Below are 26,509 nucleotides of genomic sequence, written 5' to 3'. Positions count from 1 at the left end.
GGACATGGAGCTGGGAAAGGGTGATGGGTGATAATGAACCCCAAAGAGAGGTGGAGGAAGGAATCTGGAGTCAGGAGCCTTAGACTTGGCCCTGCCCAAGTGGTTGGTGCGTTTGGTGAGAGAACTTTCAGCAGTGTCCCTGAGAACTTTGAGCAGGGACTGAGGACATCTTTCCTTGGCTGGAAGTAAGGGGAAGAGCAAAGGAAAGGGGAGTGGTTTTGCTTCCTCATATATTCTCCCTCCTTCTCTTACTAGGGCCTTCTTAGCTCCTTTGCCAAGCCAAGTGTCACATGTGGATTGGTATTAAGGAGAATGCATTAAGTGACCCCGGTGATGTTTTCAGAAGAGAGGAGGCCCACGCCTGTTGATTTGGTTCCTCTCTTCTCGCTCCCTCCTATGTATACCCTGCCTGTTTCTTTTGGGCCTTCCTGGGGGTATCTTTTCTCCAAAATCATCCCCTCAAGCTACGGTTGTGTGTTATGAGTCACCTTGCCACTCACTACGAAGCTCTCATATGAAAGCAGAGCAGGAGAGAGAGGAAGGATCTGGGCTTGAGTCCTAATTCCCATAATAGTCATGTGACTTCGGGCAAGTCACTTAAACTCACTGAGTCTCAGTTTCTTTATCCAGACAGTGAGGGCAAAGAGCATGTCCTTCATATGGGTATTGTGCAGATGACACGAGATCACGGCTGCAGCATAGGCCTGGCACTGACAGGGTGCTCAAGGGATATTCAGGGGGTCAGCAAAACAGCCCCTACTGGGTGAGGGGCCTCCCCCACCCAGTCCGTTTATACTCAATCAGACACTAAGTTTATTTTTAGAAAAACAGAGCAAAGTTTATTGAAATTTCAAGCTACATTTGAAAAATCAAAATCCAAATCCTGGAACCATACATCAGGATAAGGTGTCAAAAAGTGGAAAGTGTTCACTCTCACAAAACCCGCTACAGACAAGCTTTCTGGGCACACCTCCCAGGCTCCATTGGATCAAAGCCATTCCCTTGTTCATCCCTCATCCACAGTAGGACACCATCCTTCTGTTCACTTGAAAGTTTTCCACAATAATTACAAAACAAAACAAAACAAAACAAAACAAAAAACGTTTTCAAATGACACTGTGAAGCCCAAACTGATCTTCTCTCAACCCCATTCTATGTAGTCAGCACCAGTGAATGGTGGGTTTGGCATTCAAAAGAGGACTTCACGTTTCAGTGGACAGCTGGGGAAAGGGTTGCAGCAGCAAGGCATCCGTGGCCGCATTCAGAGCCTGGCCCCTCTCCTTGCCTTTACTCTCGAGTCTTACTTAACCTAAAGGACAAACTGGGTCAACTTGGTAAATGAACACAGTCAAAGACTTAGCCATAAGAGGTAAGGGACCAGTCAATATTCCCAAGGCTGGTTAGGCCCTTCAACATGTAGGTGGATGTGTATATGTATACATCGCTACACTAAGATACAGATCTAGCCCTATGGGTATATATACGCATTTATGGCTATATAGAAAAACTATGCCAATACTAACCAAACAGAACTTTGTAAGCGGTCATCCCAAAGCTGTAATCCCACACTGGGCTGTGCACAAAGCCATGCATTATACCATATTAACCAACAGAAGGCTGACTTGGCTCAATCTCTCCCATCTGTGTCCCCTGCCTTCATGAAGCAGGGGAGAAGAGAGAGGTTGTCTCTGCTTAAAACAAGTGGCTTCTTCATAGGAACAGTCATTGTCAGGTGAAGCTGTTGAAGATGTCCATGGAAATGAGAAACAGACCCCTTAAACTTTCTGGAGCAAACTGGTGTCACACCTCAAACTACCCTTCTCCTTTGCCAGTTGCAGCTAAGTTGCCCAGGCCCTGGGAGCCCCCAGGGCGCAGTAGCATTAGAGGCTCACTGGCTTGGTGTTACTAGGCCCCATGCAACTCAGCCTCCAGAGACCTGCTCTTGTCAGGGGGTCTGTCACTGGAGTGGACCCAGGTGGCCATGTCCTTAAGACATCTCTTGGCACCAGCTATGCTAGGTGTAAAGTTCTCCTCGTGAGATGACGCTTGGGGAGCCAAAAACAAACTGGAAAGAACTAGGTAAAACAAGTTTAGTGGCTCTGCCCACCCTGAGGACAGAGCCACTTACACCGCAGAACCACCAGGAGCCTCGGGCACTTGTGGGGATTCGGGAGCTGGCTCTTCAGGGCTCAGACAGGACTGGAACTTCTCCAGCTGCTCTGGGCTTGCCAGGGTCTTCAACAGGGTGTTCTCACGCTCTAGCTGGGAGTTCTTCTCCACCAGCTCTCGGATCTGCTCCTTCAGGATCTCCACCTCCTCTCTCACAGCATACATCAGATGATTCTTCACCAGATCCTGCCAATGAGGGAATCATAACAAAGCCATTCCTTAGCCATCATGGACCCTCTGCAGCACCTTTGCTCTGCCATTGGTGTGCCTGTGCTGTCCTTAATGCCAGGGCCCTCCAGCCTTCCCTCAGTGAACTGGTCTGGCAAGTCCAATTCCTCGTTCACCTTTCTCTGAAGCACTTAAACCCTCATTCAGGAGAGCTACATGATTTGGCTCATGCTGGAGTTGAGAGCCCAGCTTTGAACTAGATAGGTTCTCCCCTCCAAGTTTCCAATGACTTTCAAAGCTGGCTGCTGAGGGGCCTTTGGGATGACACTTCTGCTGGTTGCCGGTGGTTTGCTATGTCCCCCATTTTACATAAGCCCCTGCTGCTGCTGATCCAGATCTGGGGGAAGGGGAGACCTGCAATGCATCCCATACTGTTTGTCTGCTGTACAAATCTTAACCAAGAGAATAAAATTGGCTATTTTGGAGTCTCTTCCCCTCCATATGACCCAGCACATTGAATTGCAGCTGTCCTGCAGCCGGCCAGTTAGCATGCAGGACATTGGCCTTGGGGAAAGGTACAGAACTCCTGCATCCTCTCTGAATTTGATGACTGCAATGGGGGCAGGGAAGGTGTCCTTAAGCTCCAGGGCACAATTAAGTGGCTCCCAACCGCTGAAGTCCTAACCCTCTGCAGCCATTGTGGCTGCTCCTTGGAGTATGACCTCTACCTGGTAAGGAGAGGGACAGGGGTGAGGTGCTTCGCTTCCTGTTTCCACCCAACTCCTGACCCCAGTCCAGGCTCTGCAGAGGCACTGCAGTGCTGTTGCATCCAATGAGCTCTGCCCCTTGCCAGCTGCACGATGCACACAAATGCAAGAATCTGAGCTCCCTGCCCAGCAACAGGCCCAGAAGAGAGTCAGAGCCTGCTGCAAAGACCTGAGATGGAGAAGAGAGGAAGAAAGGAGGGAGCCCGGGAAGGGAAGACTGGAAATGCCCTAAAAAGTGTCACTGTAATCAGACTCCACCTCCAGTGGGGATAGGAGGCAGGCTGTCGGCTTCCTCAGGGTTTTGGCTAACGGCTTTTTCACCCGTTCCCTCAATCCTGCCCAGAGTTACATAAGCAGCAGCTAAGTCAGGGGATGAGAATGACGCAGTGTTGCCACTCACCATGGCCTGTTCGATCTTGTTGTCTATGGCCACCACGCTGGCTCCGGAGGCACTGCCAAGACAAAAAGCAAAGCGACCTATTACCCACTCGGTTCTACTTTGAGTACATGGCAGTTGTGGCCAAAGTCCTCCACCTGCCTTGGCTCTTCCTCTCTCTCTCTCTTTCTCGCCTCCCTGGCCCAGAGTTCCGGACAGTTTGTCCCCAGATCCTTCCTTAGCCCCTGCAGGAAGCTGCATCTCCTCATCGAGGCCGGCTCAGCGCTGCTGCCGCCGCCCCGAGTTCCGCCCCGAGTTCCAACCGATCGGAGCTGCGTGCCAGTCCAGGGGCGCACAGGCCACCGTGGCCTGCTCAGACGATATGCAAACAATGGGGGGTGCGACCCGGGGAGTACCCCACCGTCGGCCTACAAGGTCCCGGGCAAACCTACCCGGCTCTAAAGCTAGCTAGGAATTCCTTCTCGGCTGGTAAGCTTCCGGCCTTCTCCCAAGCGGCGCACGGCGCTCGGCCAGCCCCCTGCCCAGCCCTGCCTGGCCCTGCCCGCCGCCCCTCTGCCTCCGGCTGCCTCTGCGGCTGCAGCAGCTCGTTTTCACGGCGCAGCGGCCGCAGGGACGCTTCGACGACGGATCCCAGAGCGGCGGTGACCCCCCCTTCCTGCGTCCCCTACCCCCGCCCCTTCCCAGGATGCTGCACCGCGGGGAACGGGGACCAGCGGCGCACAGCTCGCTCAGAGATCGGGCTGGTAGCCCAGCTCCGGCCGGCGCCCCGGCTCGGTAGGCTCCAGAGTCAGCGGTTACCTGTTGTCCAGCTTAACGGAAACCACATCCCCTCCAAGCAGGGAAGAGAAGAAGGAGATGGAGAAATTGTGCAGCTGATAGACCGCCACCTCCATGGGGGTCTGATACATTTCGGTGTTCATGACTCGGGCTGCTGGGGAGCTCTGGCCGGGTTTCCTGCCGTGCTGGGCTGCTGGGCGGCTGCTGGCAGGCTGCGCTGGGCTGGGCTCTGCGCTGGAGTCCGGCCCTGAGGCTAGGAGCGGGACGAAGGCTGCAGAACGAACCCAAAGCCAGGCAGGCGCTCCAGCTGGAGTGGAAGGGAAGTGACTCGAGGGGTGTCACCTCGTGTGTCACAAACTCCACGGCCGCCAGTCCAACCCAGACTCGGAGATATTTTGGCTCCTGCTTCTTTATATAGGAGGAGCCGGCTGCGTCACATGGCGTCAGGGGCCATGCAAATGAGTCCTGTACCGGGCTTTGTGGCCCAGTTAAACCACATCCCCTCCCTGAACCTTAGGCTGAGACTGTAAACAGTTCAGCGCTTTCTTGTACCAACTGGCATCTCCAAAGAGGGCTCTAGAGATTGATAAAAACCAAACTGGAGCTGATTTCTAGAGAAATAAGAAATACAAATGCCCTAACAAGAGGCAGAGGGCATTCAGTAGAGAACAGCGCTAGTTTGAAAAGCTCTTCTTCAGGTGGCAGCCAGCATGCCCCCATGGCTTTGCATGCTCTCCTATGTCATACTCCCTGACACCCGCCCTCACCATCACGGCCTCACCTTCTTCCCAGTCACTGCCCTCTCAGTCTCTCCCCTGCACACATACTTTGTCACCTGCACATTCACTTTCTAATCAACCCAGCTTTCCCCTCACCAGCCAGCTGGCATGCCGACCTGCCCTGAACCCCAGCACTCATCCACTTGCCCCTTCCTCTGAATGTTCAGGTGTGGGAGTACTTGTCTGTGGACTGGCACATGTACAGGTCTGTGACATGCATGTAATGCATGCACAGGTCCACTCTAATCTACAGATGCATATGTATGGTGTGCGGGAGCTGAGGTGAGTGGGTGAACATGTATGGGAGAGCAGCTAGGTGGGTGACAGAGGAGGTGAGGAGGAGACAGGGTATGGGAGTGAGTATTGGAGTGACCACAAGACGCCAGCCCTTTTCTCTTTGGTCTACCACATTCTACTCTTCAAATAAAATACATTAAACATTATCCAGGATCCCGTGTCTCTATTTTTTAAAAACAAAACTTTGTTACTTTTCTTTAAAAAAGTGAATGACAACACTCTAAACCAAAGGTATAAATATATATAAACAATCCCAGGAAAACACCTGCCCTGTGATGGGCCCAGCCATGCACAGCATTAGAGGGTACTTCAGGAAAAACAGACTCCAAACCATAAACTAGATGAGGTGATTGTTCCATAATAAAAGTTACACGTTTCCATTAAAACATATTTTCTTTATATTCAGCCTCAAGCTGAGGGGGGAAAAAAAAAAACAAAAGCACCAGAGACTTGAGGTCCTTTTCTTCCGCTCCTTCCTAAGTGAGGCCACCTGGTGGACAGAAGCAGGATTGCCACCAGAAGGAGCAAGAGGGGCAGGGACAGGTGATGGAACCGGGAATATTATTTACACAAACCCAGGACCAAAGGAGAACACTGGGTTCCACCACATATACAATAGTTTGGATGAAGTTAAGGCCAGTACCCATGAATCAGTGCTCCACAGGCTGTGGTCCAAAGAAAGATCCTAATGCAATCATGCTATTGGAAAAGTACTGGGGCCTCTTATCAGCAAAGAAGGTAATTATTATTTGCTTCAGGACATTTATCTTAACCAGGTGCCTGGCACCAACACCCTGGCCAAGGCCCCAGCCAAGCCCAGTCTGAAGGCCTTGATTTCCTCCCGGCTTCCAGGGCAGTTATACCACTGAACAGCCAACATTTTTGGCTATGGTGTGGTGCTCTATTGGTGGATTCCAGTGGTGATAATATGTGTACAAGAGCCATTATATTGCAAAGTGCTGACCAATAAACTAAGTAAATCTGCTGCACTAGCCCGGGATGGTGTTTTTCTTCATCTCACTTTAGGTAGGAGACAATCCCGATCTCAGGACATTCCGTTAACTTTAAGACACAAGCTCTCTGAACACGGCGTTTGCACTAAGACAAGTGTAGTAGACAGAACAAAGTGCAGACTATACTTATGGATCATCAAGAACATTCGTTGAAAAAAAACTTCTTAAATCAGGAGCTTAACTAGTATCAGAATTCCCTGATATATTAGTATTAATCTGCCCTCCGCACCACATAGTTTTCTTGGTCCAGAAAGTCTCCGAGCTGACCTTTCATTGGCTTGTTAATTTTTCCTCAACTATTGCTTTCCCCTCCCCTCAAGATTCCAAGGAAGATGATGAGAAGAAAAGGGGACAGAGAAATAAGCTGGGCTGTCAGGGGAAAAACACCACCAGGAAAACAGGGCACAGGACAGAAGTAAAACAGCTCCTTCAACAGGGACTCCCTTATGTGGAGACAGAGGCAGAGAAATCCAGGGGGCATGGGAAGGGAAGGCAAAAGGGTTAAGGTTCCCAGCAAAGCTGCATTTGAATTGATCATTAATTTGTCTAGGGCCATACCTCCCTGAACACACCTGATCTCGTCTGAGTTGTTCATTAGTTGTACTTCAATTATGAAAGCAAACTGAGTCTGAGACTCACTGACAATTGTAGTTACTATTAATATAGCATCAGCTATGGGCAGACACTGTGCTGGCTGCACCACCAACCCCAAGGTATAGGCACTGTCACTATCATTTTACAGATGAAGAAATCAAGGGTCTGAGAGGCTACCTTGCCCAAGGCGGCAAAGGTAACAAATTACAGAGCTGGAAGTGCAGCCCAGGGTCTTCCTGACCCAGAAATCAAATTTGTTCCTACTGCACTGATCAGTGAGGCAGGGAATAGGTTTGTTGAATGGGTAGAGGCTTGAATGAGTGAGTTGAGGAAGTTGGTAGGGGGTTTGGAGGTGCCAGAGAGTGGTAAGGAGGAAGAAAGGGTGAGAAGCAGCAGCCCTACTGTTAGAGAGGTCCAGAGACTGCCTTTGAGTCCTGCGAGCCTTGGCTTTTCTAACACGTGAGGCAGAGGAGAGCTGCAATGGGTGACTGGAACAATATCCAACTGTCCAAATGAGTTTTATGAGACGGCCATGCTCACCCACATCATTCCAAAAGGCAGCCAAGCAATCCTCAAAGAAAGCTATCTGTTTGGGAAATAGGAGACATTAATCTAACAGGGTGGCTTCCAGAATGGAACATGTAGGCCTGGGGTGTACAATATTCCAAATCAAGTATGGAGTCTTGGCAGCACAATCACAATCCAGTCAAACTTTGAGTTCCTGAAGCCCCACTCACCGGCACCCTTAATTAACTCCTTTTTCCTCCTATTCCAGCTGTGCTCAGCTTTTAGGAAAATGAGGTCAATAAGAAAACAAGTTCATATCAAAGATTTAGTTTAAAAAAAAAAAGACTTGGAAAGGAGGTCCCAGGTTCATCCCAGACTCAGACAAGCTCTCATCCTCTCTACATCTCTGGTTCTGTTGAGTGAGATGTGATCACCCTGAGACCTTATGATCCTCCAATAGGAAAGAATGAATGGATCCCAGGGTCCACTAGCTCCCTAAGGGAAGAATATGGACTTAAATGTCTCTGTAGAAAGATTTTCTGGCCAGGCACAGTGACTCACGCCTGTAATCTCAGCACTTTGGGAGGCCGAGGCCGGTGGATCACCTCAGGTTAGGAATTCGAGACCAGCCTGGCCAACATGGTGAAACCTTGTTTCTATTAAAAATACAAAAAATTAGCCGAGCATGGTGGCGCACGCCTGTAATCCCAGCTACTCGTGAGGCTGAGGCAGAAGAATCGCTTGAACCTGGGAGGCGGAGGTTGCAGTGAGCCAAGATCGTGGCATTGCACTCCAGCTTGGGCAACAAGAGTGAAACTCCGTCAAAAACAAAACAAAACAAAACAAAAACAAAAACAAAAAAAGATTTTCCAACAACAAGGGCAGGGGAGACAAGGGTGGGTAGGAAGGGTGGGGGTGGGGGAAGGAGGAGGAACCCAAAGAGTTTTCTGCTTAATCCTCAGCACACCAGAAAATTTCTCCATCCAGAATAGCTGTTCCACACCTTGCAGTGAGTGGAAGTTTGTGCTGTACCTACCCATGATCTGATCCAATATTGAGACTCTCAGGGTCCTTGTGTCCCGTGGAAGTGGGCCCCAAACAGGAAACAGTTGCCTAGGCATTCAATGGCCCAGCTACCCCAACATTCACAAATGTTGCCAAATTCTCTTTCCGACATCCCATAACTCACAATGTAGGCTGAACCCAGAGCCAATACGGCAACAGTGCCTCACTGAGGAGCCAGGCCCTTTGCTGGCTCTCAGTTGTAGTTTTAATGGGACATACCAACAAAACAGACATAGCTGACCCTACCTTTCTCAGGGGTGACCTTCTAGATGGAGGGTGGCATAACGAGGACAGTGCCAATTCTCTTCATTTCAGGAGGCCTTAGAAACCAGCATATTCCCTTTGAGCTGAAAGAAGTGCCTCAGCATTTCCTACTCATCTGTTCCCCTTCAAAAGCCAGACTGGACTCTCTAGGACAAGAGCCCTTCCTGCGCCAGGTTCCCATGGGACAGTAGAACAGAGACTGAGCAAAGTCTGGGCGGCATAACCCTGGGCAGGATCTCAGAGCCCTGATAGCGGTTGGACAGCAGATTCAGGGTGGGTGCGGTAGGTTGGGGGTGGTGATGAGGGGGAACATCTCACTTCCCTTTTTGTCACACTTGAAGTACTGTGTACCACACAGCCAGAAGGAAACTATTTATAGGCAAGTCTTCCTTATTATCTACAGGGAATGTTCCACTCAAAGATTCGGCAATGTTGCCAGCAAAACACAGGGTCCTGTGTCAGAAGAAGCGGAAAAAGACATGATGCGAGAGGTGCGGGAGAAGCCACAAAGCAAACATTGGGTTAGGAGCTGGAAAAGGAAATACAAAAAGGATATTGAGCACTAGAGCGTTAACACAGTGTTAATGGGATGGTTGAAAAACATCCCTCCCCACTTACTCCTCCACCGCGGGCCCCTTCCATCTGAAGCTCTGTCTAGTTCTAATTACTTACTTGTCCCTTTTTCTGAAGAGGCTGGGGGAATAAGGAGGCTGAAATGCCATGGTTTAATTTGTCCTTGCTTCTCACTTATCTTCTCTCTTCCCTTCTGGTTCCACTCCAGTGTGGGAGACTATAGACAGGAAGGCCACTGCCACTTACATAGTTACTTTGGTTTCATGGAAAATCCCCAAAGTCCAGAAGGAGGGAAGCAAGAAGGAAAGACGGAGAAAGAGAAAGTGCCTTGTTCTCTGTGGATCATGTGAACTGCCCTGCATGGCCAGGACGCAGAGCTCCGAATTTCGGGGGCAGGAAAATGGGGAGGAGGATGCAGATGCAGATGCAGAAGGCGATGACGAGTGGGAGGGAGCCCAAGGAGAATCTTGGCGGAGATATGGACACTGTCTTGGAAAAGCAGTTCTAGCAATTGATTTGGAGCAAACTCTGGCACTGAATGATGGCAGGGGCAATGAATTGTGCCTTTCAGCTTCCTCCCGTCCAAGGTCCCATGTGAGCATCACAAACAATCTCTGAGTGACACCAGGGACGACAGGCGCAACCCAACCTTGTTTTAACAAGGCATTTTACCCCTCCTGCCCTCACTCAGAGAAGTAAAAAACTGCTCTTGTCAAATCACCTTCGTCACCCTAACTTTGGTGGCTCACCATGGTGGGGGGTGGTTTGTTCTGCCATGTCAGCAGGACTGGAAGTATTGGCGACTTATCCAGGAATGCAGTTTAGCTCAGTGGATCTTAAATTTCATGAACCTTGTGTCAATATTTATGCCTGTCTCCCTTCCCCTTATGCCTTGCAGCTGGGAAAATTTACCTCCATAATTTTTCCAAGCCCTCCTCTTAATTTCCACCCTCCCCATTGTCCATCTACAAGTAGGAAATAGATATCCCTGAAAAAGGCGGTTGGTAAAACTAACCTTGGTAAATGGAGTCACTGTCCTCCTTTCCCCTACCCACACTAGTTGCCATTATCATTTAATTCAATTCAAATCAGTTCAATTCAAAGTTGAATGCTTATTCAAAGCGCAAGGCACATTTCAAGGAAATTTAAAACAGTAAATTGGCAGTACAAGTCCAAAATTGTGCTTCTTTCCAGAATATTCTAGGTCTGTGGCCAATTCAGAAGTCTCCTACTGGTTAGATCTTAGTGAAATGTTTGCTTCAGGAAAAAGCCTCAGGCTTGGGGGTGCTTGGGTTGGGGGGTGGCCTGGGGTTGGGAAGGACCATGCTACTACCATCTGGGGCATCATGGGGCAGAATGAGGCGTGCTTTTCTTCTCCCCACCCTGCCCCTCAACTGGTGCCCACCTAGATAGGATAATGCAGCAGCACGAAACTTGGGGTTTCTGTGGGATCTACCATTCCTTTAACATTGTGGCTGACAGTGCCAGGAAAGTTCTCTCACCCTTGTTCCCTTCCTTAACCCTAAGGCTTTGTAAAGCAAGGGAACAAGGCACAAGTATTTGCTTTCTGAGTTGCCAGTCCCTTTCTTCCAAGACGGGGATCTTTGCTTTGCGTGGGCTCACCTCTCCCTGCCAACTTCTTGATCTTTGTCCTTTGACCAGTTCCTCTCAGCCTTACACTTGTCCCACCTCTTTCACAGGCAGGTGCTAAGGTTCCTTGCTCTCTCCTACAGACCGGCAAGCATCTTCAGGTAGACAAACAGGCTCCCTCGTCACAGCCCATCCTCTGGAAATCCCAGTGTCCTGCAGCCTTCCCAGGGGCTGGGAAAGAAAGCAGCAAGACTATGGCCACTCTTCACTTTTATGCGTCTGCACCAGCCCTCCACCAGTCTATCCAGGCCAGCGAGACACTGGCAAGGCCTCTCTCCATCCACTCTGCTCTGTGGAACAGTTCCAAGAGCCGAAATTCCAAGCCATTTTCTCTGGCAGTTGCCAGGGTTACTTTGAGTAGCATGTGGAGGACTTGGAGGCTATTGGCAATGCTTGGAAGACAGCAACCAGGAGGATCTTGTTGGGGATGGGGGTGCAGCAGACGAGGGGCCTATGAAGAGGGCAGGAGCACCTGTCTCCATTGCGGGCCCCACTATAGAATGGGTGACCTTTGAAGTGGCACAGGTTCTCTAGGGAACAAAAGGATGGTTAATAATGCTGGGCTCTTTAGTTCCTTGGCTATGATGCCTCCTAGGGCCCTTGCTTACCTCACAGCAGAGCTATTCACCATGAGCTCATTTGAGGTAGCTCCTTGATTCTCAGTTGTGGGACTCTATCACATGTGAAGAGGGGCTCTGCAGATTGCAAAGGGCCTCTGGCTCTCCAGCCATCACCACCCACTGCCTCCCACCTTCCGGGATGGATAGAAGGCAGCCTAGCTGGGGTGGGGGCAGTGGCAGGAGGCAGGGGGCACACTACTGCCAGAACAGAAAGAAAAGGAGAAACAGGGCCAGCTTCTCCCTGAGGAGGGCCCCCCAACCATGGGAACAGCACCAGGAATCTCAAAGGAGTGTTGAAAGGACTTAAGGAAGGTCTCCTGGCCTGGTTTGAGAATCACTGACAAGGAATACACACAACTTCTCAGGAAGAAAGAGTAGCACGGAAGCACACGCATTTGTGCAAACACCCTCTCCAGCCTTTCACACAGTCTAATAATTCACAGACAGCCAGGCAGAGAGGGGCATCTGCCCCCCTTCCCCGATGTTTTCACCTTCCCCATGACCCCAAAGGGGTAGTAATGCCATAAGACATAGCAAGATAGCAAGGTAGGACACTCTAGACCATGCCAGAATGTCAAAAGTCATGGCCTCTGCGCTCTCTGACATCCAGAGCTAGCTGTGTGCTGTGCAAGGGTGACAGGTGACAGGGTCTTAGGGGAAGCTTGAGGTGGTATTCAGGTGGACACAGGGGGAACCAATTTGAAGCTTCATACTGCATACTGCGAACAGGAAGTCCTGGCACTGCCAGAAGCACAGTTTTCAAAGACGTCAATCATGCATTATAATGGGCTCTTTTAAATGCAGGAGAAATAAAAACAAGTACCATTTGTGCACAATCAATCATATGGACGCCTAAGAAATGATTCCCACAGGCTCCTCTTGAGGACAGTTCTAACTAGAGCCAGTCCTGGCATAGAGGCCCTCTGTGACCTGAGAAGTGTGATCTGAAGGGCGGTGAGAAAAAAAAAATATCCCTCTCAGTCAGCTGTTTTCCAGACCGCTACTGTGGTCCTTACAAATGCCACCATGAGAATCGTGCCTTTGGGTTCCAATGATCTCTCCTGGAGTTCTTCGTTTATACTTTGAGGAATGAGAACAGCTTCTTTTCCAATGCAAAAAGCCCTGGGAAGGTGCCACATTCAGCCACTATCAGTTCAAATACTTGAGTATGAACTAAATTATAGTATTACTTTCAACAGAGTAGTCAGTGACCAATCAGCGTCAGCAGACAATTGGACACACAGCAGGTAAACCTTGATGGTGGGCTGCAGTGGGCCTAAGGGAGATTGTGGAAAATGCAGGCATCCTGGGCTGCAGCCCTAGCACGTCTAGTGGAATAGGTGTGGGGCAGGAGAAGGGTATTTCTCAGGTGTTTTGGATGCAGCTCTTTTGACACTAGTCCATGGAACTGCTTTTAGGAACTGCTGGCCTAAAGGTAAGAGCCAAGAAAGGATCTATCTGAAGAGCCCCTATGGTGCCAGGGGCACTGAGACCCACTTCGTGTGACACATTCGGACGAGGCTTGGCATATTCTAGACCTGCTGTCTGTTCTGCCCTTTCTCTCACTCCTGAAAGTTTGACCAGAATGTGAGTGAGAGCTACTATTAGAGAGATGATCCTGAACATGCTCTGATTTATATCCAAATCTTTGGCAATTTTTGCCTGCCTGTTAAGAGGAACAGATGCCTTTTAAGACACTTCACAGTGGTCAGTGAAAACTCTCAGCCTGGCAGGTCAGGGACATGTGGCGGGGGAGGGATGGGCATCGTTGTGGGAAAGACAGAACCCAGCATAGAGAAGGGGAAGGGGCTGATTTTTCTCTAACAGCATAGTTTGGTCAATGAACTGGCCCAACCTCCCTTCTACAGGAACCAGCTCTTCTCCAGCCCTGTGGCTGTCACTGCCCGGTCAAACCTGGGTCAATTCCCAGGTGAAAGGGGTGTGACTCATTCCCCCCTCAAGAACCTGCTGGGGCTGACTATAAAGTCTTGCCAGGATCTCTGCAAACATGCCCGTCCCCACCCTGATCCAAGCCTGGAACTCACCCCTGCCTACCATCCTCACCCAATCCCATTGCTTGTGAGCCCCTCCCTGGCAACAAGGCCATCTCCCCTGCCCACTGACTCCCCTCTCCAAGGGGGAGCAGGAGAGGAATTTACTGTTCTCTGTGGTATGCATCCGGCCTGTCTTTTGGCCTTATTTTATTTTATTTCATTTTATTTTATTTTTATGTTTAATTTACATTGTTTGCTAGGTTTGGGCTTAAATAAACAAAAGCTATGCTTCTCCCAAAGGCCTAGACTTCCTGGTTGCCTGCCAGCAACAGAGTGACCCTTTTAACCTCTTCTCTTGTTCCTTGAGACATTCAGTGTTGGGGTGGAGTTGAAAGAAAAAGATATTTAGGGTCAAAAACCTGGAAATTCTTAGTGCCAGCCTAAAATACCATCCCCGGCACTTGCCGACAGTATGAATGTTAAGCATTGAAGCCACCTTACCAAGGACAGGCGGCTTTTAAGCCCACAACAAGATTGTAAAAATAAAGCACAAAAATGGAAAGTTCAAAGTATTAGCATTGATTTCTTTTCTTTCTTTCTTTCTTCTTCTTTTTTTAAATCTACTCTACAGATGTCTTTGTACCACCAAGCAAAGACAGAAGTGCCCGGGTCTCTGTGGGTGGGGCCTTTGTGGCACGAGCAACCTTAAAGACCTATAGACACCAGAGCATGGTGGGCCTGACCAAGAAGACTTCTTGCCAAAGCTCATACAACTTAAAAAATAAGGGGAACACTAGCCCCTATGTCCTAGGGATAGAGCTCTAACAGCAAACTAACGAATCCTGGTCAACAGTTCTGACATCCTGTTATTTGCTAAAACTAATAATACCATGGAGTTTGTTGACAGAGTTGCAGAAGAGCTAAAGTAAATATGGAAACCGAGGAACAGCCAAGTATAGACAGTTACTAGCTCAGCAGTTGAGAGGACAAGAGTTTCACAGATACTCCTTGGACATCTTGGGGCACCGGGCACTGAGCATGATTGGGAGATGACCCAGAAGGCATCTGTCAGGTCACTGGGTGATTTCTCTCCAACGATAGGCTGCTGCAATGATGGGTTTGGCCTACAGAGCTGGTACTGAGCTCTCAGACAGACAGTAATGAGATGAAAAATTGAGAGGGACTCCCCTGATGCATTTGTGAAGGGAGTTATGCCCCAAGAAACATAACTTTAGCTCCCATTTTAAATGAACTTGTTCAAGTGGGAAGAAAATATGTCCGAAGGTCAGAGGTTTTTTTCCACCTTGGCCGCTAGCCAGCTGGAGACTTCATGGAAGACCTCTAAACTCTCTATGCTGCTAGACCCGCATCCCTGAAATGGGAGTAATGCCACACAAGGTATGCGTGTTTTATGGATACCCTAATGTCTGGAAACATAAATATATAATTTTATTTTACTTTTTTACAGATCAAAGATGTCTTTGATGACTTTATAAATATTTACCTATGGACTTTATGGACACCCTGTAGGAAGCATAACTGAGCTCTTTGGAGAGTGAAAAAAAGGGCTACAAGAACGTGACAAACTCTATGAAAAGTAAAAACTCTGGTTCCCAAACACCGCTGGCAAAATGGCTCCCCAAGTGAGCAGCCCTTTTAACACTGTTTCAAATTTATCTTTCTAACCTTCTGTCTGGTTTCAATGTTTGTTCTCATGGTTTCACATATACTGCTACGGGGAGGGGGTAGTTCGAGAAGTTGTTGTTAAAATGGAGTCCATATTTAAATTATTCTCCTGAAGGTCCTAGCAATGTTTCCCTGTATGTAGAACTTCTAACTTGCACAACGTTTTGACCCCAAGAACCACTTTGATAGTATAAACAATCAGTAATCAGTAAGACCTCTATTCTTTCTAGCAGTACTGAAGGCACAGTCAGACAATACCACGACTGAAAATGGGTCATGCAAGGTCTCAGGTGAGCACTGATTGGCTTTCTACACTAGAATATAAACCTTGTGAGGGCAGGGGCTTATCTTATTTACTACTGTACACCCAAGGCTTGGACCGGTGCCTGGCACGCAGTACAAATGCAGTAAATACATGCTTAGTAAGAAAAAAAAAAAAAAAAAAAAAGATTGTCTATGTGTTAGGACTTTGCTAATGGCCTCGTGGAGAACTATAGGCACATTCATGAATTAGTCTTCTGTTAACACTTTAATTTGGGGACAATCATTGTTTGAGAGAAACTGTGCAGTTACAAACACAAAAGACCTGTGAAAATCAAACATACTTGGGAAACCCAAACATAGTTTAATTTAGTAAGTGGCCGCTAATGACCTGGAAGCATGGCTCAACCACTTAAGTAAAAGGGATAATTCACCCATGTGTGTGCTCCTGGTTCTCCACTAATGCTAGGACTTGGGTCAGTTTCCATCTTCAGCTAAAGGGGCTGGGTCGGTTGGGAACAGGTCACCCACAGTGAGCAGTAGAGGGTGATAAAGCCCAGGAGCAGGGTGGCCAAGTCTCAGCTGGCACCAGTATCAAAGAGGGATTTAGGGCTAGCAGGCCTGACGCTCTGAGTGAGTGGCAGCCATATAGCTGGAATGACAGGAGTGGGGGGAGGACAAAAACCATCTGGACTAAAAATACCCTGATACTCACTAAGATAAAGGAAATTCTCACCATTAATGTCACCCTTGGGTTTGAAGTCTTGAGGTGCCCTGTTAAAATGGAAAGTCTTTCTCAGAAGAGGAATTGTTTAGTTTTTCTCAGGGAAGGGATGTGATGACCTGCCTCAGCTTGATCAGAATAGTGGGAGGGGCTTCTGGGAGAAGTAACCCAGGCTGGCTAAGTATAGACTGGTGGGGTGCTGCCTAGGGTGGGGCATCACAATGGGTCCTGGTTATCTGGTGGCCTTGGGATTTCAGGGGACAGGCAAATGTGGCCAAATATTGAAGACTCACTGGCAAGAAACCAAACTGCCTCTGAGTGGGCAGCTTTAAGAGTAGTAGAGTTTAGGGCAAAGGAGATTGTTTTCTCCTTCTGTTCTTGGTAAATGAAAGCAAGCTGTTATGAAGATGTCGTGAGGAGCAGCAAGGCTGCCTTGAGCATATTAGGGATGTTAATCTTCAGCGCTCCCTGCCTGGGAGACACCGTTTGCTTGCTCATCAAAACATCCTCCCCGGGCGCATCCTCCTCCACCTCTACTGCCTCATTTATATGGTGGCATAGCTGAGAAATTAACCCCCAGAAGAGTCTGTGGCTGCTGGGGGTTGATGGATTCTTAATCCCTGGGGTAATTTCTTTTTACCAAGAGCCTGCTGTGAACCCAAAGGAATGAGTCTAGTGGGAGAAATTCCAGGCAGAAGGGCAGGACGCTGAAGGAGCTTTCTTTGACCATTTTCTGCCACTTTCTGCTGGCAGTGGCCTTCTCAGCCTGTGCACCAGTCAGCCCTGGCAGCAGACACAATACTGACACTAGAGCTGGCGAGGGAAGCCCTTGCCCCTCATCACCACTCTTTCTTGCCCTTGTAAAACTCTGGAAAAACCTCAGCCCTGGAGCTCCCTTTAGTTTGACCAGGTGATAGCCAATTGCCTGACACTAGGTAGAGCTGGGCCGATAGAGGGAGGCAGGGGAGTGGGGCTGGGCATCTCCCCCCTCCACCCCCGGGGCCCCGTTGTGAGGTGTTGACAGCTGGGAGAGGACCTGAAACCAGTTAGCCTGGGGCTCCCAGCCAGCAGTGTATTTTCATCTTGTTTTGACTGGGACCGTCCTCCCCTGTGTAAACACATCCATGTCAGGGGGAAGAAAATGTAGAACAGCTTAAAATAAATGGGTGGAATGCCTCCCACTCATGAATCACCAGTGCAGGGAATGCCCTGCAGGTGGGCCTTGCTTTAAGCAAACCTGACATTATGAAAATTTTAACTTAACAAGAGGACAAGGATGGACAGCTGTTAGGACTTGACCTACCTCTGGGAGATCTCAAAGAGTCATCGGGTCCAAATAATATCAGCCCCTCCCATGTACTGATTGCTTAGTGAGCACTGCGCTAAAGACATTAGATACATTAACCTTTTGAATCTTGTCAACACTGTTAGGAGTTGGGTATTATCTTATCATTAGACTTGTTTTGTGGATGAGGAAACTGAGGCTCAGAGAGGTTAAATAACTTGCCTGGGGCTACACAGCAAGCAAGTGGCAGAGATCAGATGAAACTCCCTGGTGTGTGATTTTAAAGCACTGGGCTGTCTCTAGCTGGAATTGTGCTTTGTTCTGAGGAGGGTTCCAGGCCCAGCTGCACTCCAGGCAGTAACTGGAACCTGCACTAGTGTTCCTTCCCACTGAACTCTCTCCATACAGCTGCAGAGGAATTTGAAAAGGGTCCTTATCAGGGTCAGGGTGGGGAAGGCCTTGGGTGGGGGCTGTTTCTTTCAATTGACTAAAGGACTCCCAAGGCAATTAATTCCCTGGAAGAGTAAGCCCCCCTGGAATGCCAGGATGGGATGGATCATCTCCATTTCAATTCAGGGACTGGCAGATTGTTTATGGGCAGCTGCTTGACCAGTCTCAGGGCAGGCCACTCAGTAACTGCAAATAAGTACAAACTACCAGACAGCAGGCTGGGGAGGGGACAAAAGACCAGTATAATCCAGTATAAGCAAAAACCGAATGTAAACACATATTTTGAAACAAAATGTCACCAATCATGGTCTGTGCAGGGCTGGCCCCCAGGGTAAACTGTGAAAGTATGAGTCTGTCTTCAGAACCTTCCTGCTTCCTTTTCGGGTACCTTCCTCCTGTCTGTTCCTTTATGCCACCTGTGCCCTCCTGCTGCCTGGAGTTTGATGGGTCCCATAGCTTCAGGGGTGCAGCAGGGGACCTGCCTTCCTTAGCAATGCCCTCTTTAAGAGAGACTCCCAGTCTCCTTCACAAAAATCAAACGTAAATGGCCTTTAGCATTTAAAAGGACAAATCGAAGAAATTTGTTTGTGTAAATTCTAGGTAATGGTTTAACAGGTTTTTCTCAGTCAGATCACAGGGGCTTTAATCCAAAGATTTCGGTCAATGCTATAATTTTAGTCATACGTAGGGGGTGGTGGGGAAAGAACAAGCTGGAGAGATACAACAGTGGGGGAAAGATTGCTTATCAGTGATGTTGAAATCTTGCCAAGTTGGCCACAATTGACTGTGACTCTAGGTAAGGCTGGCTGTATGAATGTACAGGGATGAATACTATGCTCTTAGCTTGTGCCGTATTCTTTCCAGAGCACAGTGGAAAGAGCACTGGAATGGTAGTCAGGAAACCTGGGTTCTGGTCTGAGTTTGCCCCGACTACCAGAACAGAACAACAACCTTGAAAAGTTCCAGAACCATTCTGGGCCCATTTCCCCTAACTATAAAACGAGAGGGTTGAGGCTGTAAAATTATATTTATTTGGGTGCTTTTTTGATGAATGATACCTCTATTTAGACTGGGAGCTATATCCAAAGTTTCCTACAACAGTGTCTGGCATATAGCATGTGCTCAATAAATGGATTGTGTTGAGTGAAATGAATGAATGAATGGCGAGAGTGACTTCTAAGGTGACTGCTCAGTTCTGATAGTCTCAGCCTCAATCTCCTCAGATGCAGCTGTTTGCAACCATGCTTCTTGAGTCAAGAGGCCTTGGCCAAGAGCTGGGTGAGGTCTTCAGGCCCTTGCCCTCAGGACCAGATCATGTCTGCCCCCATGGGGTACAGGGGCAGCCTGAGCTGGGGATAAACAGATCTGAGACAAAGGCAGCAAGCAAGAGCTTCCAAGAGGTGCGGAAGGCTTGCAGGATGCTGGATGGGGGTCGGGGGAGGGAGAGGGCTGTAGGAAGGGCAGGGTAGGTCAGGAGGAGGAGCCAGGGGAGTAACTTTTACAACATTTTCTGTAAAACGGGAAACCTAGATAACAGAGACCTGACGGGTGTCTGGGCTGAGGTAGGGAAAAGTGCCCAGTCGCATGGTGACTCAAGGTCAGGAGCTGGAATGGGGCCCAGAGCTCTCAAGCCTCTGCTCACTCCCTTGGGACTGGCCCTTGGCTCCAGGCCAGCTCCCTGAATAGTTCCCCCAACCCCCACCCTGCCCCTCCAGGATTTCAGCTTCTTAGGCCAATCTGCTTCCTTGTCCAGCCACTGCCTCCACTGCCCTCCCTTCCCCTCCCTCTGCCAAGGCTACATGGAAGTCCTTCTCCAAACTCCCTCCAAGGACTCAGCACTGGGGCCCAGTGCAGTCACCCATTAGAGCTCTCCAAGGCCAGGCCAGCTTCTGGGCAGACTGGCCCGCCTTCCCAGTGTTGCCCACATTCACACTCTGACATAACTCCTCCCCTCCTTATGCAAAAGGAAGGAGGCTTTGCCAGCGCTACCTTCCTCCCCTTCAAACACCTCCCCCTCCCAACCCGCCCGCGCCCTACTCCAGCCTACTCCATCACCCAAGCCTCTAGGGACACTCCCAGACATTGTTCTCAGGTGCCAAGATGTTCTTCCTTTCCCTCCCTACTCTTTCCTTCAGCAGCACCCTTTCACATTATAACAGGGGCTGCAGTTCCAATCCAAAAGAGTGAATCTTCAGGGGTGAAATTTTAAGTATTAGTGAGTTGGGAGACAGAGAGATTTATGGGGCAGAATTCCTTCCCAGTATTCTTGACATAACACTATGGAGATAGTTACCCACTCTAGATACTCATTAGGCCAGTTCTGGACTTTGCTGCCCTGGGAGTTGGAAGGCTGAAGTTCTGGTCCCACCTCTGCCATTAAAATAGTCTATGTAGGCTGAGTGTGGTGGCTAACACCTGTAATCTCAGATCTTTAGGAAGCCGAGGCGGGAGGATCGCTTGAGGTCAGGAGTTCGAGACTAGCCTGGGCAATATTATGAAACCCCGTCTGTACAAAAGAATTTTTAAAAATTAGCCAGGCGTGGTGGTGCACACCTTTAGTCCCAGCTACTCCCGGCCGAGGAGGGAGGATTCCTTGAGCCCAGGAAGTCGAGGCTGCAGTGAGCTGTGATTGCACCACTACACTCCAGCCTGGGTGATAGAGTGAGACCCTGTCTCAAAAAAAAAAAAAATCTCTGTGTAACCTCTAGCAAATCACTTCATCTCTCTGCGTCTGAATTTCATCTGTCAAGTGGGGGTAATTACCCCTGCCATACCCACCTTGGCAGGGCTGTTACAAAAATTAGAGACAATGTGTGCATGCGTGCATGCACAAGTGCACAGGCATGCATAACACAGAGAGAAAGCATGCGCACTTTCTACATGGCAAGACCCTGGACAAATATTAGGGATTATTATCCCCGCTTCCACCTCCACTGCAATGTGCTTGAAGTACTCATTCAGGTTACTTGGTAGAGCTCTCTTCACAAAAAACATGCCAGTGTACCTTAGGCCTGCCCCTTTCTTCTCTCCCAATTTCTGTCCCTCCCCCAAGGCTTGGCCCTTAGCCACATTTGGTCTCCTGCACACCTCCACCCTGCTTTAAGAACATCTCCCACCCCACCCTTATCCCCCTCACCACCCATCCTGTCCCCTCAAGCCTTCCTCCACCAGCTGAGGGCTTCTTGCCATGCTGTCTCCTTCTCTTGCTACTGTGCCGAATGACCCCGCTTTTACAGCCCTGACCTTGGGCCCTCTCCATCAAAGCTTTAAAGAGGAAGGGACTCTGGGGGGTAATGACTGAACCTAACAATTTTCTACAGAGACTGAGCACAATGCGGAACACCCAGCATGTGCTCCAAAAACACACCATTGTTTGGTTACTTGCGCTGGGGAAGATGTTTGGGGTGGAGTCTGCTTTGGGGCTCCTGAAATCTTGCCAGATAGACAACTGCCTGCCTCACCTCTAGGTTCGGCAGGCACTGCCCATCTGATCTTCCCACCCATTTTCCCCTTCACCTCTCAACCCAGAGAATGGGCTGGGCTGTTTCATCCCTAGGACCTGCACACTAGAATGTGATTTCAATCCTCCCTGGCCTAGTGCCACTGAGTTTCTCTGGTCTCTCCACCTTTCCCCCAGGGATGACAAGCTAAGGAGCAGTCTGGGGCACCCTCTAAATTTCCCAGCACAAACAATCAGCTCCTTCTGTAGGGCCACACCCAAGAGTCTTCTCACCTGAAGAAATCTGGGCTTCCCTTCCCAGAATTGAGGGTTTTGGGCTTTGACCTAGGGGCTGGAAAATGGGGCCCACCATAGTACAGTGTGTATCTAACAGCTCTACTCCTATACACGGTGATGATATTCTCCTTGGCTGGAATGTCTCTCGCTCTGAAAAACACTGGGGAGAGTGTGTCTCCCAAATTGTGCAGGCAAAGCCCTTGCTTTCATCCAAATACTCCCTCCAGGCTGCATTTCAACCCTCCTCTTTGCAAAGAAGGAAATCATAAGCAAAAGGTGACCTTGCTAGACCTTGCCAGGGAACTGGTGACAGGGTGGCAACGCATGGCCTCATTTTTTGGCCCCTGCCACCTGTCTGTCTCCCTCCCTCTGTCTGCTGCTGGGGCCTCATGTTGGCAGGCAAGTTGGGAGGAGGTGGGACTCTCTGGAGAGGCCATCTGGGGAAGCTGGTCCTGTAATGGAGGCGAAAAAGGTGGTCTTGGGGGACCAAGGCTCAGGTAGGTGAACGTGAAGACTCTGAAGCAAGTGAGGGAAGAGGGAAGTGGGAGGTTGGCAAGAAAGATCATAAATTGTCACTTTTTTTTTTTTTTTTTTTACCAGTAATGGTAAGAGTAATAACAATAATAATAGCTACTACTTATTGAGAGTTTATTATATACCAGGCACTGTCCAAGCACTTTTCACGCATTATTTTATCTATTGTTCACAACAAATCTATGTAAAAAAAAAAAAAAAAAAAAGATTGCAGATGACAGATGAGGAAGCAGAACCTTATAGAGGTTGTAACCAGCCCAAGGTCACAGTTAGAGCTGGGATTTGACGATCCAGTTGACTCTAGAACCCACACTCTTCCCCCTTACCCAACCCTCACTGTCCTTGCCCCAAGCATGGGTCGTCACTGAAGGGCTCACCAGGCACCATCCACCACAGTTTGGCCTCTCAAGGCCCTTGGAGCCTCAGTTACTTGAAATTGTTTTGTTTTGTTTTGTTTTGTTTTGTTTCACTCCATTTTTTTTCTCCCTAAGAGGCCAACGTACCAATGAGGGATTTGCTTAATAGCATCCAACAGATGGGGCAGGAATCACGCAAGAGTACTGGGCTCTGAATCAGGAGAAAGACCAACTTTGCCCCTGGTCCTGCCATGAAATTGTCATGTGACCCAAGGCAGGTTGAATGCCCTCTCAGGGCCTTGGTTTCCACACCTGTTCAGCGCTATTCTTGGTCCTGGGCAGGGATCAGTGATGTATAAAATTCAACAGTATCAAAGACTTAGTGATGGGCCCTTGACCTCACTCTCCCCAGTGGAAGAAGGCCTGGCAATTTGAAAGCATTTCAGCTCCCCACCTTCCACTTGGAAATCATGAGTCTGCTGTAGCATTCACCACCACCCTCAGCATTTGATTCCAGGACCAAGTAAGACCTCCATGCCAGGCAACGGCTCCTCACCAGCATGCCCTCCAACCAAGCCCTCTCTCACTGAACATGCGTTAATGTCCTTTCTAATCACCCCTCTGAGATGTCCTTGCCTTGCTTTTTCCTTCCTCTTCTCCTTTTTCCCCTCAGCACCCACCTCCTCAGCTGACTATTGCTCTCAGAATGCCATTCTCCTTCACTCTTGACATATGTAGCTGACCCATACCAACCAACTGGCTTCTTCCCTCTGAATGCACAGTTCTCCCCTTTGGCTTACTTGGCATCTTCTGGCTTCTTTTTGTTGTGTTTTGTTTTTTTACATATTCAAAGAGATGAAAGGAACTCTGAAGATGAACTGGTCCAATTCTCTCCCTTTTTGGAGTGAGGGAACTGAAATGTGGGTAGAGCCAATGACTTGCCCAAGGTCACACAGACAGGTAGGGACAGAGTCAGTACTCCAACCAGGCCCGTGTAATTCCAGAGCCTCTGCTCTTTTACTCTGCTCCCTTGGCCTTTAGGCCTTGGCTCGCCAGCCACCATCACCATCCCCTTCTCCAAGTGTACCTCTTTTTCATGACACACCACTGAGCACTGATTCTATTCTCTAATTGTTTGCTATGTGTATATCTAGTTTTCCTAACAACAAAGCAGTATGAGTGGTAAGGGGCTAACTCATTCCTCTCACTTGAATGAGGTAGAGAGGAGGGAAGTGACCTGCCTAAGGTCACACAGCTCATTAGTGATAGAATTGGGAACAGGATCTTGGTCCCCAAGCCTCAACTTGGGGCCACTCCCACTACACCACAATGCAGCGCACCTCTCTTTCTCTCCCCATTTCCCCCTTCTGTGCTGTCGTGGAATTTTACAATCTTGTACCTTTCTTCTTTATATTCTTCTTCTCATTCCTAAATTCTGCATTTTTCATAACAAGCCTGCTGGATTTTAGAACTGGAAGGGACCTCTACCTGTCACTTAACAGACGAGAAAACTGAGACCAGGAGAGGGAAAACAGAGTGCCTGAAATCACACAGCTCAATAGTGGCACACTGTGCTTGATTTGTTTGGCCGTTCTTGCTTGAAAAGCCCCTTTCCAGGCGTGACCAGATCCAGCAAGATCTGAGAGTGCTTGGGCCCAGGGTCACACAATGTCCCTGGGGAAAAGTAGAAGGAGCTGAGAGGCCCGGAACCACCCACATCCTCTCACATCCCACCCCGGGAAGCCCAATTTGGCCTTGCTGAGGGAGGTGACTATCAAGTATGTGTTGAGATAAAGTCATAGCCTCTCCAATTCTCAGTTCATGGCCTAGACAGTGGCGTCAAAGCCCAAATGGGCTGCAAAACGAGGTCAGTTAACTGTCCTCTCAATGGAAAAATCTTGTTAAATCAATAGCACTTAAAACGTCAACAGACCCAGAGACCTTTCCTTTGTTTGTTTTTTCCTCCTGGGCCGGTCTTTCTCACCCACCCTGCTGTGAAGGCACAGACAACACAGGAATCCAGCAAGGGAAGTTGCAAAGGCCAGACCACGGCTCCCAGGGCCCCTGGACCAATGGGGGACAAGGGGCATGCTGAGGTATAAATGACTTGTGAAGACCCTGGCCAAATCCCTCCTTATTCCCCCAGGCAATGTTATTCAGATTCAAGGCCCTCCCTAGCAACTGGCACCTGGTTGGAAATAACCAGGAGCTACTAAAAACTCCAGTAGAGATTCTGGAAGCTCATCCCTGCCCCAGCTTTGCCACACAGGGGTTTCACTAAGTAAGAGAACAACCAGAAAGCCAATTAGACACCACCATGGGGCCTTCCTGCATTGGGAAGTGTCTGAGGTTCTCAGACTGGAGTGGATGTTGGCTCTTTTCCCAGACATCCTCCCCACTACACACCATGGGTGTATTCTACCTTCCCGCCACGCACAAAGAGGGTGGCTGCCTCCATGCTGTTTTTTTTTTTTTCCAAACAAGCTTCTTCCTGCTCCCAAACTGATCCTACTGCAGAGCCTGTACTTTCTCCCATTAAATGAGGTCCTTCATATGAGAGTATTGTGAGTTGATTCCAACCAGGATTCATTTGACAAAAATTTATTGAGCCCTTACTTTGTGTCAGACACTGGTAGCTTCTCTCAACAGTGTTTTGTGCTATCAAAGACCATTGCATCCCATTAGTTCCCATTGGGAAAACAGGGCCAGATCAATGGCAGATTTGTTGCTACCAGGCAGAGAAAGCTCAGCAGAGATGTGAATTTAGGTTCTGGGAGTAAGTGTGTGCCATGGTGTGGGTCCCTCGACACTGGGATATTGATGTATGGGTACCTGGGGTGGTGAGCTGGGAGATGCCCTTTCCATATGAACTCCTAAGACCAGGGACAAACACTACACCCCAGAGAAGTTGTCCTGGCTGGCTGCAAGGGGCAGAAGTGAGGACAATTCCAGGGCTTTCCATAGCTAAGAAACAACTGTGTCCTTTGGTCTTGGTCCTAGCAGCAGGGATCACTGCCTGTTGGCCTCCCAAGCAAGTCAAGGGACAGGCATTTTGGGAGATGCAGCCCCCTCTTTTTTGATATGTCCCCTGGGCACCGGAGTTTGGTTCCGTTGCTGGTCAAGACGCATCTAAGACATTTAAAGGCAATTAGGTAGCTCTTCAGCAGAAAGGTTTCCTGGTTAAACACCCCATCCCTACCTCTTGAATGCATGAACAAGATTTTGCAGCTCATCCTCTCCTAGGCAAGGTCTTGGCCCTGTGCCTGCTCCCCCAACCCTGCCCTCTGGGTGATCTTGCTCAAGGACGCCAAGGGAGTTGGTGGCAGAGGCTGGGAGCACAGCCCAGGTTTCCTGGATCCTGGCCTGGCACTCTTGCCACCAGACCCTGTTGCCGCTCCCTCTCCTCTCTTGCCCTTTGTGCCCAGTCTGCACCCTCTGGAGGCGCATGCCCCACATCCTACTAGTTTTCATGGGCGAGATGTTTCTATTCAACACCAGTTGGCAGTTCAGCCATATGGGGCATAGGGAGTCTGGCCTTCTGCTACCCATGGGGCCAGGCCTGGGTGAAGGGAGGGGGAGAGTAGGCTACCCAGCAGAGCTGGGCCCTTAAGGCAGTAATTTTTACCAGGGGCTGTAAGTGTGGCCCATGAGCTTGGCTTCCCAGAGCTAGGGCCAGGTCACTGTGGGGTCCCCCCACCCCCAGCCTTGTTGCCATGACACATGGTCCTACAAGTGCTGAGTGGCATTGTCAGAGCCGGATGCAAACAGCACGCAGCAGGGGCTAGCTGTGAGCCAGTTGGCCAGCTGACATTTCAGGGTCCAAAGAGCTTGTGTGTACTGGAC

The 26,509-nt window shown here is 49.3% G+C and overlaps 1 protein-coding gene across 6 annotated transcripts in view; it reads right to left on the bottom strand.

Moving 5' to 3' along the window:
- Positions 1 to 812: 812 nt before the first annotated feature.
- Positions 813 to 26,509, bottom strand: part of TSC22D3 (TSC22 domain family member 3) — a 63,892-nt gene continuing 38,195 nt past the window's right edge. For 4 of the 6 annotated variants that reach the window (XM_009198081.3, XM_021932504.1, XM_009198080.2 and 1 more), the window contains exons 3-4: positions 3,505 to 3,556; positions 813 to 2,355 (exon numbers count right to left, since the gene is read on the bottom strand). In XM_009198081.3, the coding sequence (XP_009196345.1) occupies positions 2,125 to 2,355; positions 3,505 to 3,556 (283 nt within the window). In that variant the 3' untranslated portion in view covers positions 813 to 2,124. Of the gene's footprint in view, positions 2,356 to 3,504; positions 3,557 to 3,932; positions 4,158 to 4,299; positions 4,733 to 26,509 lie in introns of those variants that run through there. The other 2 variants (XM_003918109.2, XM_009198084.1) reach the window with 2 other exon arrangements.

Source organism: Papio anubis, chromosome X (assembly GCF_008728515.1).
Source record: "Papio anubis isolate 15944 chromosome X, Panubis1.0, whole genome shotgun sequence".
Lineage (NCBI taxonomy): Eukaryota > Metazoa > Chordata > Mammalia > Primates > Cercopithecidae > Papio > Papio anubis.
Note: the sequence above shows the minus strand (reverse complement) of the source record. Positions and strands in the feature narration are given on the sequence as shown.